This window comes from Eleutherodactylus coqui, chromosome 10, assembly GCF_035609145.1.
Source record: "Eleutherodactylus coqui strain aEleCoq1 chromosome 10, aEleCoq1.hap1, whole genome shotgun sequence".
NCBI lineage: Eukaryota > Metazoa > Chordata > Amphibia > Anura > Eleutherodactylidae > Eleutherodactylus > Eleutherodactylus coqui.
In genome coordinates, this window is record NC_089846.1 from 18,017,288 (window position 1) to 18,031,888 (window position 14,601).

The 14,601-nt window shown below is 45.4% G+C and overlaps 1 protein-coding gene across 1 annotated transcript in view; it reads right to left on the minus strand.

The window, feature by feature from the left end:
- Positions 1-14,601, minus strand: part of CACNA1B (calcium voltage-gated channel subunit alpha1 B) — a 362,074-nt gene that overhangs the window by 147,841 nt on the left and 199,632 nt on the right. Inside the window, exons 7-8 of the mRNA XM_066580423.1 lie at positions 5,144-5,247; positions 1,007-1,122 (exon numbers count right to left, since the gene is read on the minus strand). Of these exons, the coding sequence (XP_066436520.1) occupies positions 1,007-1,122; positions 5,144-5,247 (220 nt within the window). The remainder of the gene's footprint in view (positions 1-1,006; positions 1,123-5,143; positions 5,248-14,601) is intronic.

The window sequence follows — 14,601 nt, forward strand, 5'->3', positions numbered from 1 at the left end:
AGTTATTCCCTCTCTATAGGATACGAGACAACTATCTGATCAATGGCAGTCCAACTACTGGGACTGTCACTGATCGCCAGAATGTGGACCTTGTATTCCCCCTGTGAGACTTGCAATGTATGGAATATTAGCACACATGCTCAGCCACCGTTCCATTCACTTCAATGGAAGTACCAGAAAGAGAAGTGTGTTTGAACTCGGCTATCTGCAGCAATGAATGTAGCAGCACATGTGCTGACATTACATTCGTTGCCAGTCTCCCCACAAGACAAGGCATCCTCTTTTTGGCAATCGGTGGAGGGTCCCAGCAGTCGGGCCGCCACTGATCAGATAGTTATTCCCTCTGCTGTGTAGAGGGGATAACTTTGTTACCAGAATACCCTTTAAATCTTGGGTAGAAGACCTTCCATTTTGGTATATTGAAATGATCACCTTCTTGAGCGCCATCCTGTCCTTGCAGCAGTTTCTGGCACTTTCTTACAGGGAGATACATGTTAACCCTTTCCAATCCACTGTCTGACATCTGAAGACATTCTGATTGAATGCTGTACAGATACAATGTCGGAAGACGTCCGGCAGGGTATTCTTACTGTATATTACTGGCCGCTCTGTTGTCGGGGGCCTCTCCAGCATGTCCCATACCGCAGTACTGGCTCTAGACAGCAGATGGCACCATTGTAAAATGGCAGAAAGAGAAAGCCCCCTAGGAAATCCTGAATGCAAAATTGGATTGCAAAGGGTTAATGGAGGCGGGTGTGCCGGAACGATCCCCGGCCTGCTGTGCCTACGTTCATTAGGGATGCTCGTTCATGTGTAAAAGCACAGGAACAATTATCGGTGGGATGACCTGTCGGGCATCTGTGCCCGACAGATCATCCTATGGAAAAGCACCGTAAGCTGCAGTGAGTGGTCATAGATGTGAACTAGTGGAGCTAAAATGGTAGAAAACATATAGCAGACAATGACGATATTCTAGGCTGATGGAAAATGTCATGTGGAATCTCACCTGCTTTGAATATCCACTCAAGATATCCATTTAGCTCCCGTTCAATTTGCTGCTGCCGCCTCAATTTGAGAAATGCCCGACGGTTCTCCACCCTCTCACGTTCCTTGGCAAATTCCCTGCAAGACGGTAAAAGATTCCAATATCGTGTTAAAAAAAAACCTGACAAACAGCGAACGCATTTCATCCGACTTCATCAGGCTGAACAGATTAGTTTTAGTCATTCTAATGTGAGAAATTTCATTGAAAGTGTTTAATTGACAATGGTCTAGCAAAAAGTGAGACACAGGCAGAAACGCCTTAGGGGACGGCTAGCTGATAACGGAGGTCTCGGTGGGATTTGTATGATTGTGACGGCACCAAAATGTACAAATTATCCCAGCAGACTAACAAAATAATGGGTTTTATTTATTACTGTTCCTGTGAGCTTCAACCTATAGAAGAACAACTAGAATAAAATGTAAAGTTCAGCTTTATAGATCAAAGGCTGCTAATAAAATGGGAAGGACAGATATAAACTTCCTGCACAAAATATAGAATTTCTGTGGATTTTCCATACAAAAGTATCACCAACTCCATGAACTGTGCTAAATAGTGAGGGAACTTTTGAAAAGTTCGTTTAGGATTCTACGCCAAAGTTTTGTAACATATTTGGTCTGAAATAGATCGAACTGAACTAGAAGTTTGCCAAAACCCCCAAAATTGGTGCATGACACTGTCTAAGAGCCATCCCTGTATAATACTCAGAGTGTTATAAAAGGCTCTTATGGCTCGTAGACCGTGTTATGTACCAGTACTCATGAGTAGTGTTGAGCGAACCGAACCAGTAGAACCCTGTTTCGGGTAAAACTATGCTAAAAGCTCTGTTCAAGTTTAAGCTGAACCAAACTTTTAGCAAAGTTCGACTCAAAACAGGGCTCTACTGGTTTGTATTTCTTAGCGAATTTCATGTGGACGGCTACCATTAAAGTCAATGGACGCCATCCGACCTGTGGCCCTTCTGCAATCATCATTGTCAAAAGGTCACGGGATCTGCGTCATTGTTTAGCGATGGCGCAGCATAACCTGTAATGCGCATGTGCGCCGGCCGGAACAATCGCCGAATAAAGAAGAATCCAGACAGGTACACGGGGTCATCATCAGGGCACAGGGTCAGATTCCGCATGCAGAAACCGACCCAGTCATGTGCAGGCGCCCTAACATCCCAGAGGTATAATGGTTCTCGACATATAGGTAATGTATATCCAAAAACCACAGCATGATCAAATGGGGTCCTAAGAAAAAGCTTTAGATTGGACTTCACCAATATCTGACCCTGGTGCTCCAGTATGAAGACATTGGACAGCCTCATGATGATTCATAGTAATAAAGATGGCCATACACATTGGATAGAAGTAGGTGGATGGTTAAACACCCATTGAACAATCATTTCCCAGACGCAGCCATACATATTTTAGTCCATGCTGGCCATTACAGTTCTTCAAACTGGTTGTAAGAGCAATGAGGGAAGAACGAACAATCCGTGACATTCTTTCAAAGAAAGATCTTTGGTCTACCAAACAAAAAATTTCAGTAGTTCAGCATTATTTTTCTATACTTGACTCCATTTTCGGTTGCCATTTAAACTTTTTGGTAAGGGCAGACACAACATGGTGATTCCAGGGATGGTCAAAGGGTTCATTATTGAAGGGCAAGAAGGCTATAACGATAGGGAATGCAGAGGTTAAGAGCAACGGGTGCAGGCAAGCTCCAATTGAGGAGCCATAAGGGGGTCTATGTGTCAAATGATAGTTAGGGTTACGTTTAGGAGGGAGAGAGCGAGGAATACTTTGGGAAGTTTGTATACAAAATATAGTATATAAACAGTAGTTAGGGGTTTTTAAAGATGCCTAGGGGGGAGGTCAGGAGTTGGAGGGTCTTTGTTTTGGGACAATAAATGGAGGTTTTGGTGGGAAGGAGAAGAGGTAGAGAGTGGGGGAAGTGTAGAAGTAGCCAGGTAAGAGAGAGGGTCGGTCAGTCTTTTCTGTTTCCCCCCTCCAAAAAGCAGTAATGAGGATGTTTAGAAGCATTTTGTTTTTACCATGTGAGGTTTGTGTAGGAGGAAATTGTGGTTCTTCTGCTGGGGCCAAGGTAATATTATAGGAAGTTTTAGGGCAACTTGGAGGGGGAAGGCCACACATGTGCAGGCAGCGTCAATGTTGGACAATATGGCAGCCAGCCAGGCACAGCCTGACTGTATATGGGCATACCTCATATAGCCAGGTGACAGGTATGGCCCAGCGGACCAACGGTGCTGAAATGTCACGATTTGTGGTAGGATTCCCAGTGTAATGTTTTTTTAATAAAACATGGCATGTACCACTACTTTGGTATATACCTGTAGTTATAAGGGGCGAACGGCTTCACCCCTTATACTTACACCCAGAGACTGATGTCTGAGTAGGTTCACAGGTAGAAGTACTATAAACAGCGAGCGGTGGTTGTGGGTGTCCTGTTTGGATTTTGCATTGGGATCGGTGGAAGCTCTTTTAGAACAAATCTTTTCTTCCATTACTAAATCAAAAAGACTGAATGGTGGAATGATGAGGGTTAATGGTGGAGGCAATACAAAGTGAAGTGTAGGGAAAAGTAGGTCTTGCTGCTGGTTGTACAGGACAGTGATTCACCTAATATATTTTACATAAAGGTCGGATGACATATTTGCTTTCATATTCCAAGCATTAAAAAGAGAACGATTCACAGGAATAGAGGGAAATGAAAGCGGAGACGAAAATAAAGGAGGTAGCCAGGGAGTGCGATAGAGATAAAAGGATAACGACCCTTGGACGTATGTCATGTTCTGCTTCCTCTGATGAATAATTTAGTCCGGGAGCTTAGGCAGCCAGAGAGATCCTGTGCTTTTCTGTTTACCCCCTGTAGGGCTCAGTGATAGGTCATTCCGAGACTTGCCAGCAAACAAGTCCTACTGGTGGGGGGCCTCAAACACAATAGGTGCAAAAGAGAGGATTCCTATGGAAGGAGGGGTGCTGCCTGTACACTAAAGGTACCTTTACATGGGGAATCCTCACTGGAAACAGTTGCCAATGAACATGCAACCACCGACAGGGCACTGAGTGGGAAATCGCTCACCTGTCGGAGTCACTTGGTTTATAGTGGAACTAAAAACCAAACGACTGTCGAGCCGTGTGAACAGGAGCTGCTCAGTGTTTGTGCGACTCCTGTTTATGTGAATGAAGGCAGGCGGCCAAAATGATTCCCGCCTCCATTCACTAGAAGAACAATTGCTCAGCTTACGCACCTGACAGTCGTCCCGTGTAAAAGTACCCCAAGACTAAAAAGAAACCTGTCTGCAAGACCCTATATATAGGTGCATATACTGTACCTGTAGACCAAGGATCCCGAACCGATGGCTGGCAGGCCCCATCCCTTCATCTCCTGGCGTCTACCACTGGCCGTTCCTTGCTGTGGCTCTGGGTTTATCGGCACATCACCAGAGACTACACTACACCATTCTCCTATCCTCCATTAGCGCCCCCACAATACTACTGGGATTTATGGGTACAGTATGGTAGTCATCATATTGTGAGATTAGGTTTCCAACTATGGCTGAGGAGTCAGTCCTCTACAACTATTAGTTTAACGAACCAGCTCATAATGTCTCCACAAAGCAGATTTCAGACCAATGTCCTATATCGGTCCAAGCCTCCAATGGGAACCACAAAGCAGAGCAGATGTTTGACATCTTCTGACCTTCTTCGAGATCTAGAAAACCTTTCATGCTATTATCAAAGTGTCTCTAAAACGGACCGTTTCCATTGATAGCGTGGGATAAGGGAGAATATTAAGGCTGTACTAAACAGGTAAAAGCTATTGGCATTTCATAGCGGTGATAAATGCCCTGTACTTGGAGATGGTTGTCATCAACATCATCACTGCCCCATGGTATGTTTCATGTGTCTTGAGTAAAAGTCGTCAATAGCCATAAATGCAGAACAGACAACAAATGTAGTGGTCATGTTTGTGTTCTAACCGCTAGACCCATACCCAACAGGTCCATCCAACTGCTAAGAGTGCATGAATGATACATAACCAAAGATGGCTCCTACAAACATTATAGATATGGTTGTGCTGGAAACTCACCCTGACAGGACACCCAGAACCAGGTTCAACATGAAGAAGGACCCAACGATGATGAGTGGGATGAAGTAAAGCCAGTTCCACATTGCTCCAACTGCATCATTGGTCTGTAAAACACAAAGTTAATTGTTATTTAATAGGGAATTGATCCACCAAAGGACTACAGGATCTTCTAGTAGGTCCAGGTCCAAATAGGATAAAAGGGACCTTCTAGAACAGGCCTACCAGAAGACAACAGTGGAGTAGACTGTTATGCCCACTGCAGTGTTTTTGGTACAATTGAAATTGGGCATGCAGATATAGCAAGTGCCAAGAGAACATTTGGTGAGCTACAAATGTTTGCTCAGCGTGCTACACTATTTGCATAGCCATCGCTTTGCAGTGACTGCCGCAATATGTAAATAGCCCAGACGCACTACAATAAATGTGTAGCGCATCGCACCCTTCAGACCGGGCATTGTTGCATCGGTACGTGTTCTCTGTAAACTGTAAGTGGGTGATGCTATACCCAAAGTACATGGGAAATACACTTCTTACTGTACATCATATAGCTGTAGGACATTTCAGCTAGGGTAAAAGTACCATGATGCAGGCAGCGGGTATTATAACATTAAATGGTCAGAACTGTTTAAATGGTGACTGCACTTTAGGACAACTTGTGTTAAAGGGGCATTCCCATCCTCTATAAACGAGGTAGAGGATAACTTGCTGATCTGTGGGGGTCCGGCTGCTTGGATTCCCTCACCAAGGCCCAAAATTTTATCCCCAATGCATCCTGAAGTTTTGACAGCAATGGCCGTGAATTCATGTCAACGCTTCATTCTCTTCACTGTGACCGCTGGAGGCAGCTGAGTTCAAGCGCTTATCAATCGGCGGTAGTCCCATTCAGTTCAATGGAGATTGCTGAGAGCTTGAACTTGTCCAATGAAGTGAATGGAGCAGTGGTATGTATGCACGGCCACCACTGTCAAAACTTTGGGATGAGCGGGGGATAAAATCTTGGGATTGGTCGAACCCCCACTGGTCTACAAGTTACCCCTATCTTATGGATAGGAAATAACTTGCTGAGATGCGAATAACCCTTTAATGTGATGGCCAATGTAATAACATAAATGCAAATCACTTTATTTACCTAAAATGACATTTTTGTGCTGATAAATCACCTAAAGTGCTGGCCACTAATGGGCTTACTTCTCTCTAAATGGATGTCCACTGCCTGTTGTCATGTGAAGTTCGTCTCTAGTATCAGATGTAACTAGTAACTGAGCTGGATTACAGTAAATGGAAGAAGGGGAGGGGGGTTGTCTCGTGCTATCTATAGAAGTCTATGGAAAGCAGAAGAGGGAAGGTGGAGGAGGAAGCTGCTGCATGCTTCAACAATGATTTCAGATTCTGAATGGAAATATCCAGATCTCACCTCCGCTATACCATGAGTATATGGAAATAAGGCAAGGTACAAGCTTTCTGACCAGAGTACCAAAACCTATTGGAAAGCAGAGCGTTCAGCCATGGAAGGCCCATGTGATATCACTGTCAGGTCAGAGAGGCAGAACCAGCCTCCAAGCATGTATTCCTGCCCTTCTGTTATACGCGCGGCGGCGGGGGGCGGGGGGTATAGACTCTTTCTTGTAATTCTACATACTAAAGCAAATTTCTTTCTGCTCCCATTACTGATTCATATTTAATCAACGCCTCCAGACATTTCCTGCAGATAACAGGAAATGACTGATAAACCCCTGGACTGAAAACCAACGTCTCCGTCCCATGAGGGATAAGCATGGAAAAGGTGGTGGGTGCTGATTGCACCCTGGTGGAGAAGTTCAGCTTACGGAGAGAAGGCATGAACTGACAATGATGTGTGGGTACAGGTCCCGGGCACAGAGGGGCTGATGGAATGACAGATCTTGGAAGGTTTAAGCAATAAGGCCCACACATCTGGCCAAAATGACCAAAAACAGTCATATACTTGTATGGTGCAGGTTGAATGGTGAAAAACGGTGTAGACATGCGGCGCAGACAACTTTCTTTACAGGAGCTATGCGAGATGCACAAACAATTGCAACTCAAGAGTTAAACTTATTAAAGGGGTGTGCCAGAATTACAAGTTATCCCCTTTCCACGGATAGGAAATAACTTGCTGATCGCTGGGGGCCTCACCGCTGAGACCCCCACCGATCCTGAGAATGGGGTCCTGTGTTTCCTTGTTCTTGCCATTGCGAAGGTGCCTCTCTCACCCGCCGTGATGTCATTCTGAATGGAGCGCTGGACGAGAATGCGCTGTTTGGATACGACTTATTTTTAATGGAGCTGGTGGGAATACCCAAGTGCTTGCCGCTCAGCTGTCTCCAGCAGTCCTATTGAAGAAGAAAGGAGTGCTAGCGCGCTTCACGGCCATCACTCCATTCAGTTTCCTCACGGTGGGAGGTGCAGTAAGCCTACAGTGAGGAGGGTGAGGGATACGGGTCCCTTGTCCTCAGGATCAGTGGAGGTCTCAGCGGTGAGATCCCCAATGATCTGCAACTTAACCCCTATAGGTAGAGGATAACTTCAAATTCTGTTAAAACCCCTTTAATGACCAAGTTCCACCCATGTTGGCAGCTGACAGAACTTGGGCCCATTAGGGTGAATGCATCTATTCACCAGTGCGATACTTTTCTTTCACAGACCGGTGTTACAGACTGATAGCATGTCCTATTTTGGTGTGTTTTCATGCACCAAATTCGTCAATGGATGTGTGACAAAAAAACGTAATACCCTCGCATTTGTTTACATGTACCTGTTGACTTCAATGGGCATTTTCAATGGCATCCGTTTTGGGCCACCTTCCATTTTTTTGACGCTCGTGAAAAATGGATTGCCCTCACATGTTAAAAAACGCAGCAAAAACAGATGTAAACCGCACATACACACTTATAGAGGCACGGCTTTTGTAGAAGGACATGAGGCAGACCATAAAGCTGCTATGGCGCCCCCTAGAGATACATGGCCCAATCCATCTCGGCTGCATCCCTAATGTTAATGAGCAGTGAGAATCCATGCAGGGATCTCCTCTCCCCAGAGTCCTGGAATAGAGGTGGGAGTAACAAGTACCAATGGAGGCACATTCTAAGCTTTGGTACGGCCCCCTTGACCACTACATATGCCAGCTTGTGACAATATTGTAACCATTCCTGTTTCCTGTTATTCTCTTTGCCCGGTCCGAAAAACAAAACAAAAAAAAAAACGAGCGCCGTAAATGTGAGTCAGGTCGTTCTCCCAGAAGACTCCTTCTGCCTTCCATCTCCACTCCCTGCTAATGTGATTTAACATCCGCCTCGCCAACCAAAAGCATTAATAATTAACCCCTTCGTCCTACCCAGCTCTAGTGTACAGCATTATACGTTCTGTGTACTCTACCTGATCTACACAATGCAGACTCGATAGTATTGACGGCCCTCGTTAATGAAAACATTGCAAGTCTCCAAAGCAGAACAAAAACAAACCCTGACGAAAAAAAATCCTTCCTGACTCCGGAGCCCATGATATAATCTACTCAAACATGCTCTAAGCTTGTGGCGGGTAGGCAAGGGCCCGCAGTGACAGTGGGAGCCCGCCTATACTTGAAGCTAGTCCTGAGCAAAATTGGCCGGTGTTATTCTCTGGGGCCGGCGCCTTGTGTTTGCTGGACTCACTACGACGAACAATTGTATCTTCCTAGGAAAGCATCCCAAGACTCAACCCCATCAAAGTGGGAGGCTGCCACAGATTAATGGGGTGTGCCGGCAAACGTGGGGTGGCTTGGGAAGATTGGTGGAGGAGTGCAGGTCAAAGTTGTGCAGTTTAATATTCATTTTTTTAATTGCCCCATGCATTGTATCTCAATGACATTGCTATCAGCTACAAAAGGGTTAAATGCATTGTATACAACAGGGATGTCAAACTCATTTTCACCGAGAGCCACATCAGCCTTAGGGTGCCCACCCACTGGCGGTTTTTTTCACTGCGAAATTCGCAGGGGTTTTTTTTCTGCAGGGGGTCTATGGGACTTGTAATGTAAAAATCGCGATCGCGCAAAATCGCGATTTACCGCGATATCGCGATTTTGCGCGATCGCGATTTTAGCTTTGCATGTCCCATAGCCCAAAGACCCCTGCAGAAAAAAAAAACGCTGCGAATTTCGCAGTAAAAAAACGCTAGTGGGTGGGCACCCTTATGGTTGCCTTCAAAGGGCCGATTGTAGAGCGAGAGCGCCTTCACATAAGCGTACTTGCGCAACATATTGCATGTGTAATACGCTGTGAAGAGAACCCGTTGATTTCAGTTGGTTCGTTCATATGAGCATGTTTTTGTTGTGTGGCATGACCGTATTACGCACAGCAATAGGCGACTGAAGGGAATGGGTGGGCGTATTCACTGAGTATTTGCGCACCATCTCAATAGGCCTGTCTGCGTTCTTGTTCACATGCGCCAATATGTATTACATGCAGTACATTTTCACAACCAAAATGTGCTTATACCCATGTGAACGAGCCCTAATAATGTCACTTATAGTGGCCGCAGCAGTAAGTGACCCCCTATAGTGGCCCCAGTAGTAATAGTGTCCCCTACATTGGCCCCAGTAGTAATAGTTACCCCCATAGTAGTTCCATTAGCAATAGCAACCCCCCTGTTGGCCATCCAGCCTGCAGCTCTGATCCGGCAGCAGCTGCTTTGTCTGTGAATGCTGATGTCTCTCTTCGGCGTCTGCGCTGCATATAAGACCGCATACGGGGGAGAGGCCGGCGGTCACGGACCGCCAGTGTTTGGGTTGGACACATAAAATGCGGTTCGGGCCGAATTCGATCCGCGGGCCTTGTGTTTGGCACGTGTGGTATACAAGTAGGATCTTAGTATATATCTATATAGTAAGTTGTATCCTTTCACATTCTGGCCCCATTAGTCAGGGCATACGACGGCAGACATTGCCGCACTGGTTAATATGTCCGATCCCCCCAACAGCTGATGAATGGTTGTGGTGACGTCCGCACCGACACCTCCATTACTCAGCGGGATGAATGCATCCACATATTACAATAGTCCACGTAGCCCTTGTGAGAATGTCATGGCTTCTTGTAGATGGCCGGTTGTGGACATGTCTGAAGTCAATATATATGGTCTGCCTTAGTAAGATTTTACCTTTTATATATTTACATTTTTGTAGATACTTTGAAGAATAGACCCAAACTTTAGTTGTCTCATTTAGGGTCTCCACACACTTGCATTTTTTTTATGCGAATGTCAATGGGAATTTCTAATGTTAAAAGTGCATCACAGAAAAATCGCAAAACACAAACTTGTGTTGCTTTTTAAGGTTACAAAGTCCCATTGACATTCGCGTTAAAAAAGAAAAACGTAAGTGTGTGGGAGGTCTTAGGCCCCATGTCCACGGACACACGGATTCTGAGAGTGGCATGCGGCAGCGGATTGTTCTGCATGGCAGATGCACTCAGCACCCCGGCCAGTGCACTCCGCGCATGCGCTGTGCCTTTTTTTCTTTTTTAAATCACCTTCTTTCCCGTGGATCCGTGGCACGTTCGCAGTGTCAGCTGCAGGCGTGCCGTGGACCAGACGGCTGCCATTGACTTTAATGGAAGCCGTCCCTGTGGGATCCTCAGAAAAATGGAGCATGCTGCGTTTTTTTTCCCATGTGCGATCCGCACGCCGGGAAAAGAAATGACGTCCGCATGTATTTAAATACCTGCGGATGCCCAATGATAGTCTATGGGCATATTGAACTGTGGATCATCCGCGCGGGTGACCTATGCGGGTTCCGCAATTCAATTATACCTGTGGACATGAGGCCTTACTCCAGCAAAGGATACGAGGGAAGGCGGCGACATCGTATTCAAGCATCGGTCACAGTGAGGTTGCTGATTACAGTGTAAAGCCACTATAATCACTGCACTGCCTAAGTATAGGTCAATTAATATTACATATGTTTGTAGAATCTGTTTGCAGCAGGTGAGCGGCTGGTTATGGTGCGGCAGTGACAGACGGAGACAGCACATTTTGCTGTTTTCACCCCATAGGAGAGCACTGGTACTTGAGCGTTATATAAAACGTCATGCAGAACTATAACACGTGTAATATTCAGGTATAGGTCCTTTACATCGCCTCTCGAATTGGGCAAGCAACAAGTCACCTGAGCAGCATGCAATACCTGCTTAACGTTCAGGAATGGGACCTCTTTCGCCCCTTAGGGGCCACGTCTTTACATCAGGATGAACAACATCGTAGACGTAAATACTCTCAAGGTCGTCATATGTGATTGCACTTTCTCCCTCTTTACATCCGGTGGTCTTGCTGCAGCGTCGCCTTACACGTACATCATTAATCAACAATTACGCTACATTATTGACTACAAAAATAACACTGAACGCATAACCACAGAATATCGTCCATCCCTCCCTGAACCATAACTCAATCCCAAACAACAGGAGGTCTCTTTTAGTGTTGCAGTTACAGACCTCCCGTCATAGACCCTACCACAGGTCTGAAGGCAACTAAACACAGTCCCAAACCTCCCATCATAGACCCTACCACAGGTCTGCACGCACTAAACACAGTCCTAACGGGTGCACACACCTAACATTAGGGGCCCCACTTACACACCATGACCACATCTAGCTGCACGCTGACACTCTTCAGCCCCTGGTCATCAGGGCCCCTTTGGTCCTCCAACTTTGGCCCGCGGTCATCAGGGCCTTTTTAGACCTCGAAGGTCTATTCTCTTAACTTCCTGTTCTACCAAAGCTCTAGTCACTGCTCTTCTTCGGTACTGCAACTAGCCAGGGGAGCCATTATGGCACAGAAGTATTACCCATCCTGGGGATCCTGCCCACAGGAAATTAACCAACGAGCTAAGCATCCACCAAAGCCCACAATAACCACCACAGGTATACGATCTTAAAAACCTCTTTAACTATATGCCTTTACTCTTTTCACCTGCCTTGAAGGACCTCTCTCCATCCACTGATGTAACTCCGGAGTTGCGCTGTACAAGAAAATCTAACTAAGGGCGGGGCAGACGGGAACTTACTTTGCTGGACTCCCACAGGAAAAACACCCCCTTTTTGAGGAATTTCCCAATATTCTTTCCCATATAGCTCCTCTTCCTGTCTCTGTCAACAAACATGTATCCCTATCCGAGCCTCATATTTCCCTATGCTTGAGATGGACTACTCCTAGTGTCAAGGATACCCTCCATTACGCCTGCGGCTTCACTACAGGCTTTTCTTTCTGAAATCTGCCTCAGTACAAGGCAGTGTTATCCTCATTATATTGTGACTATGCAATAACATTGTATATTCCAACATTGCAATTCCATTAAGATTTTGGAACTTTCATCATGTTGTTCAGATTCACTAGTACTCCCAGCAATCTGGTAAATACACAAAAACGTAATACACTCAGCATCTCAACTAGAAACGGTGAATTTGTTAAAAAAAAACACACACACTTTTTAAAATTGATTCTTCTTCCTTGGCATTGTGATAAACTCTCCAGTGTCTCGTCACTAAAATACGGGAATCTCATTTTTTTCTATCAATGAGGGATTAGTTGAGATGTACATGATGTCGGAGCCTCCGAGTCAGAGACGATTAACAATTCAAATATTTTATCTCTCTCATTCAAACGAAAGCAAAATGAAATAAATGTGAACGCCGTGGTAAACAATCCAGCACTTTACTAATTACAATATATTTGCATAACCTTTCTATGGCTACTCAGTTGGAACCGAAAACTCAATAAATGATTCATCACATCAGTATTATTGTTCTCCGAGGGGTATCCAAGATTATATGTACAGACAGATAGAAGCAGTGAAAGTGGACTATAAACATGGTCAGTACTTCTGATGGTGTTATGATCAACAGGAGAAATCTTGCTGCATCCTTATCTGCTGCATTGTAAGGCTGTGCTTCCTCAACTGCAAGACTGTACAGCTGTTGGCTGCCATGGCTGGGTGGGGTTTCAGCCACAAGTGATCTTTGCTGCGTGGGAACACAGCCTAAGCTGTTATTGGGGCATTTCCCACAGCTGATCCACTGGAGGGGATCAGTGGATTACACTGCTACTGCTCAGCCTCATTACAGAGAGAAGTGCCTGATTAATTCACCTCTCTATAAATACTTTTGGTTTCTGCAGTATGGTGCAGTTGATAGCTGTGACAACATGTTTTCTATCCAGGATTCCTTGTTATAGTTTCTAGTACCTAGTTTTAGTCTGTTCAGACAGTTTGACTTGCCTCTTGGTCTTCTAGGACAGCCTTGTCTAGATTTTTCAGTCAGTGTGTCTTCTTCGTTTTTTAGTCTAGTCTTGTCAAGTCTCTGGTCAGTGTGTCTTGCTCCTTTGGTCTTCTACGCCAGTCTTGTCTAGTCTTTCCAGTCAGAGTGTCTTGCTCTTTCATTTTCTAGACAAGCCTTGTCTAGTCTCTCCAGTCAATGTGTCATGATCCTTTGTGTTCTAGTCCAGTCTTGTCTAGTCTGTGCAGTTAGTGTATCTTGCTTCTTTGTTTTCTAGGCCAGTCTTATCTAATGTGTTTAGTCACTGTGTTTTGCTCCTTGGTCTTCTAGTTCAGTCAGTGTTTCCTAGTTTGTGGTTTGTTTATTTTTTTGTTTGTTTCTGTTTGCCTTGGGTCATTCCAACATTTGCTTCTTTAGCTCTTGTCTAGGCCCTAGTAGCCACTTGTTCTTAGGGGTAGTGTTTTAGACAGGGTCATCCATAGGGACAACTTAGACTGTTTAGGGACAGTGGTGTCTGATATCGAGGGATAGTGTCAGGGAGAGACATGGGGAGAGCCAGTGTTAGGATAAGCATTTCTCTGGTTATTTCAGATCCACACCATCTGCTACAGTATCCATTATCAGTCCCATTATATTCGTCATCCAGTTACCATTACACTCTGACCCTGTCATGGAGTGGAGACTCACTAGTTTTGTTAAAGGAGTTGTCTCACGCCGAAATGGTTTTTTTTTTATGCAATAGTTCGGCGCGAGACAAACCCAAGGGATGGGTTAAAAAAAAAAAAAGTTTATTACTTACCCGAATCCCCGCGCTGCGGCGACTTCTTTCTTCCTTTACCAAGATGGCCGCCGGGATCTTCACCCACGATGCACCGCGGGTCTTCTCCCATGGTGCACCGTGGGCTCTGTGCGGTCCATTGCCGATTCCACCCTCTTGATTGGCTGGAATCGGCACACGTGACGGGGCGGAGCTACGAGGACCAGCTCTCCGGCACGAGCGGCCCCATTCACCAGGGAGAAGACCGGACTGCGCAAGCGCGTCTAAAAACGCCAGAAGACAGCAAATTTAGACGGATCCATGGCGACGGGGACGCTAGCAACGGAGCAGGTAAGTGAATAACTTCTGTATGGCTCATAATTAATGCACGATGTATATTACAAAGTGCATTAATATGGCCATACAGAAGTGCTGAACCC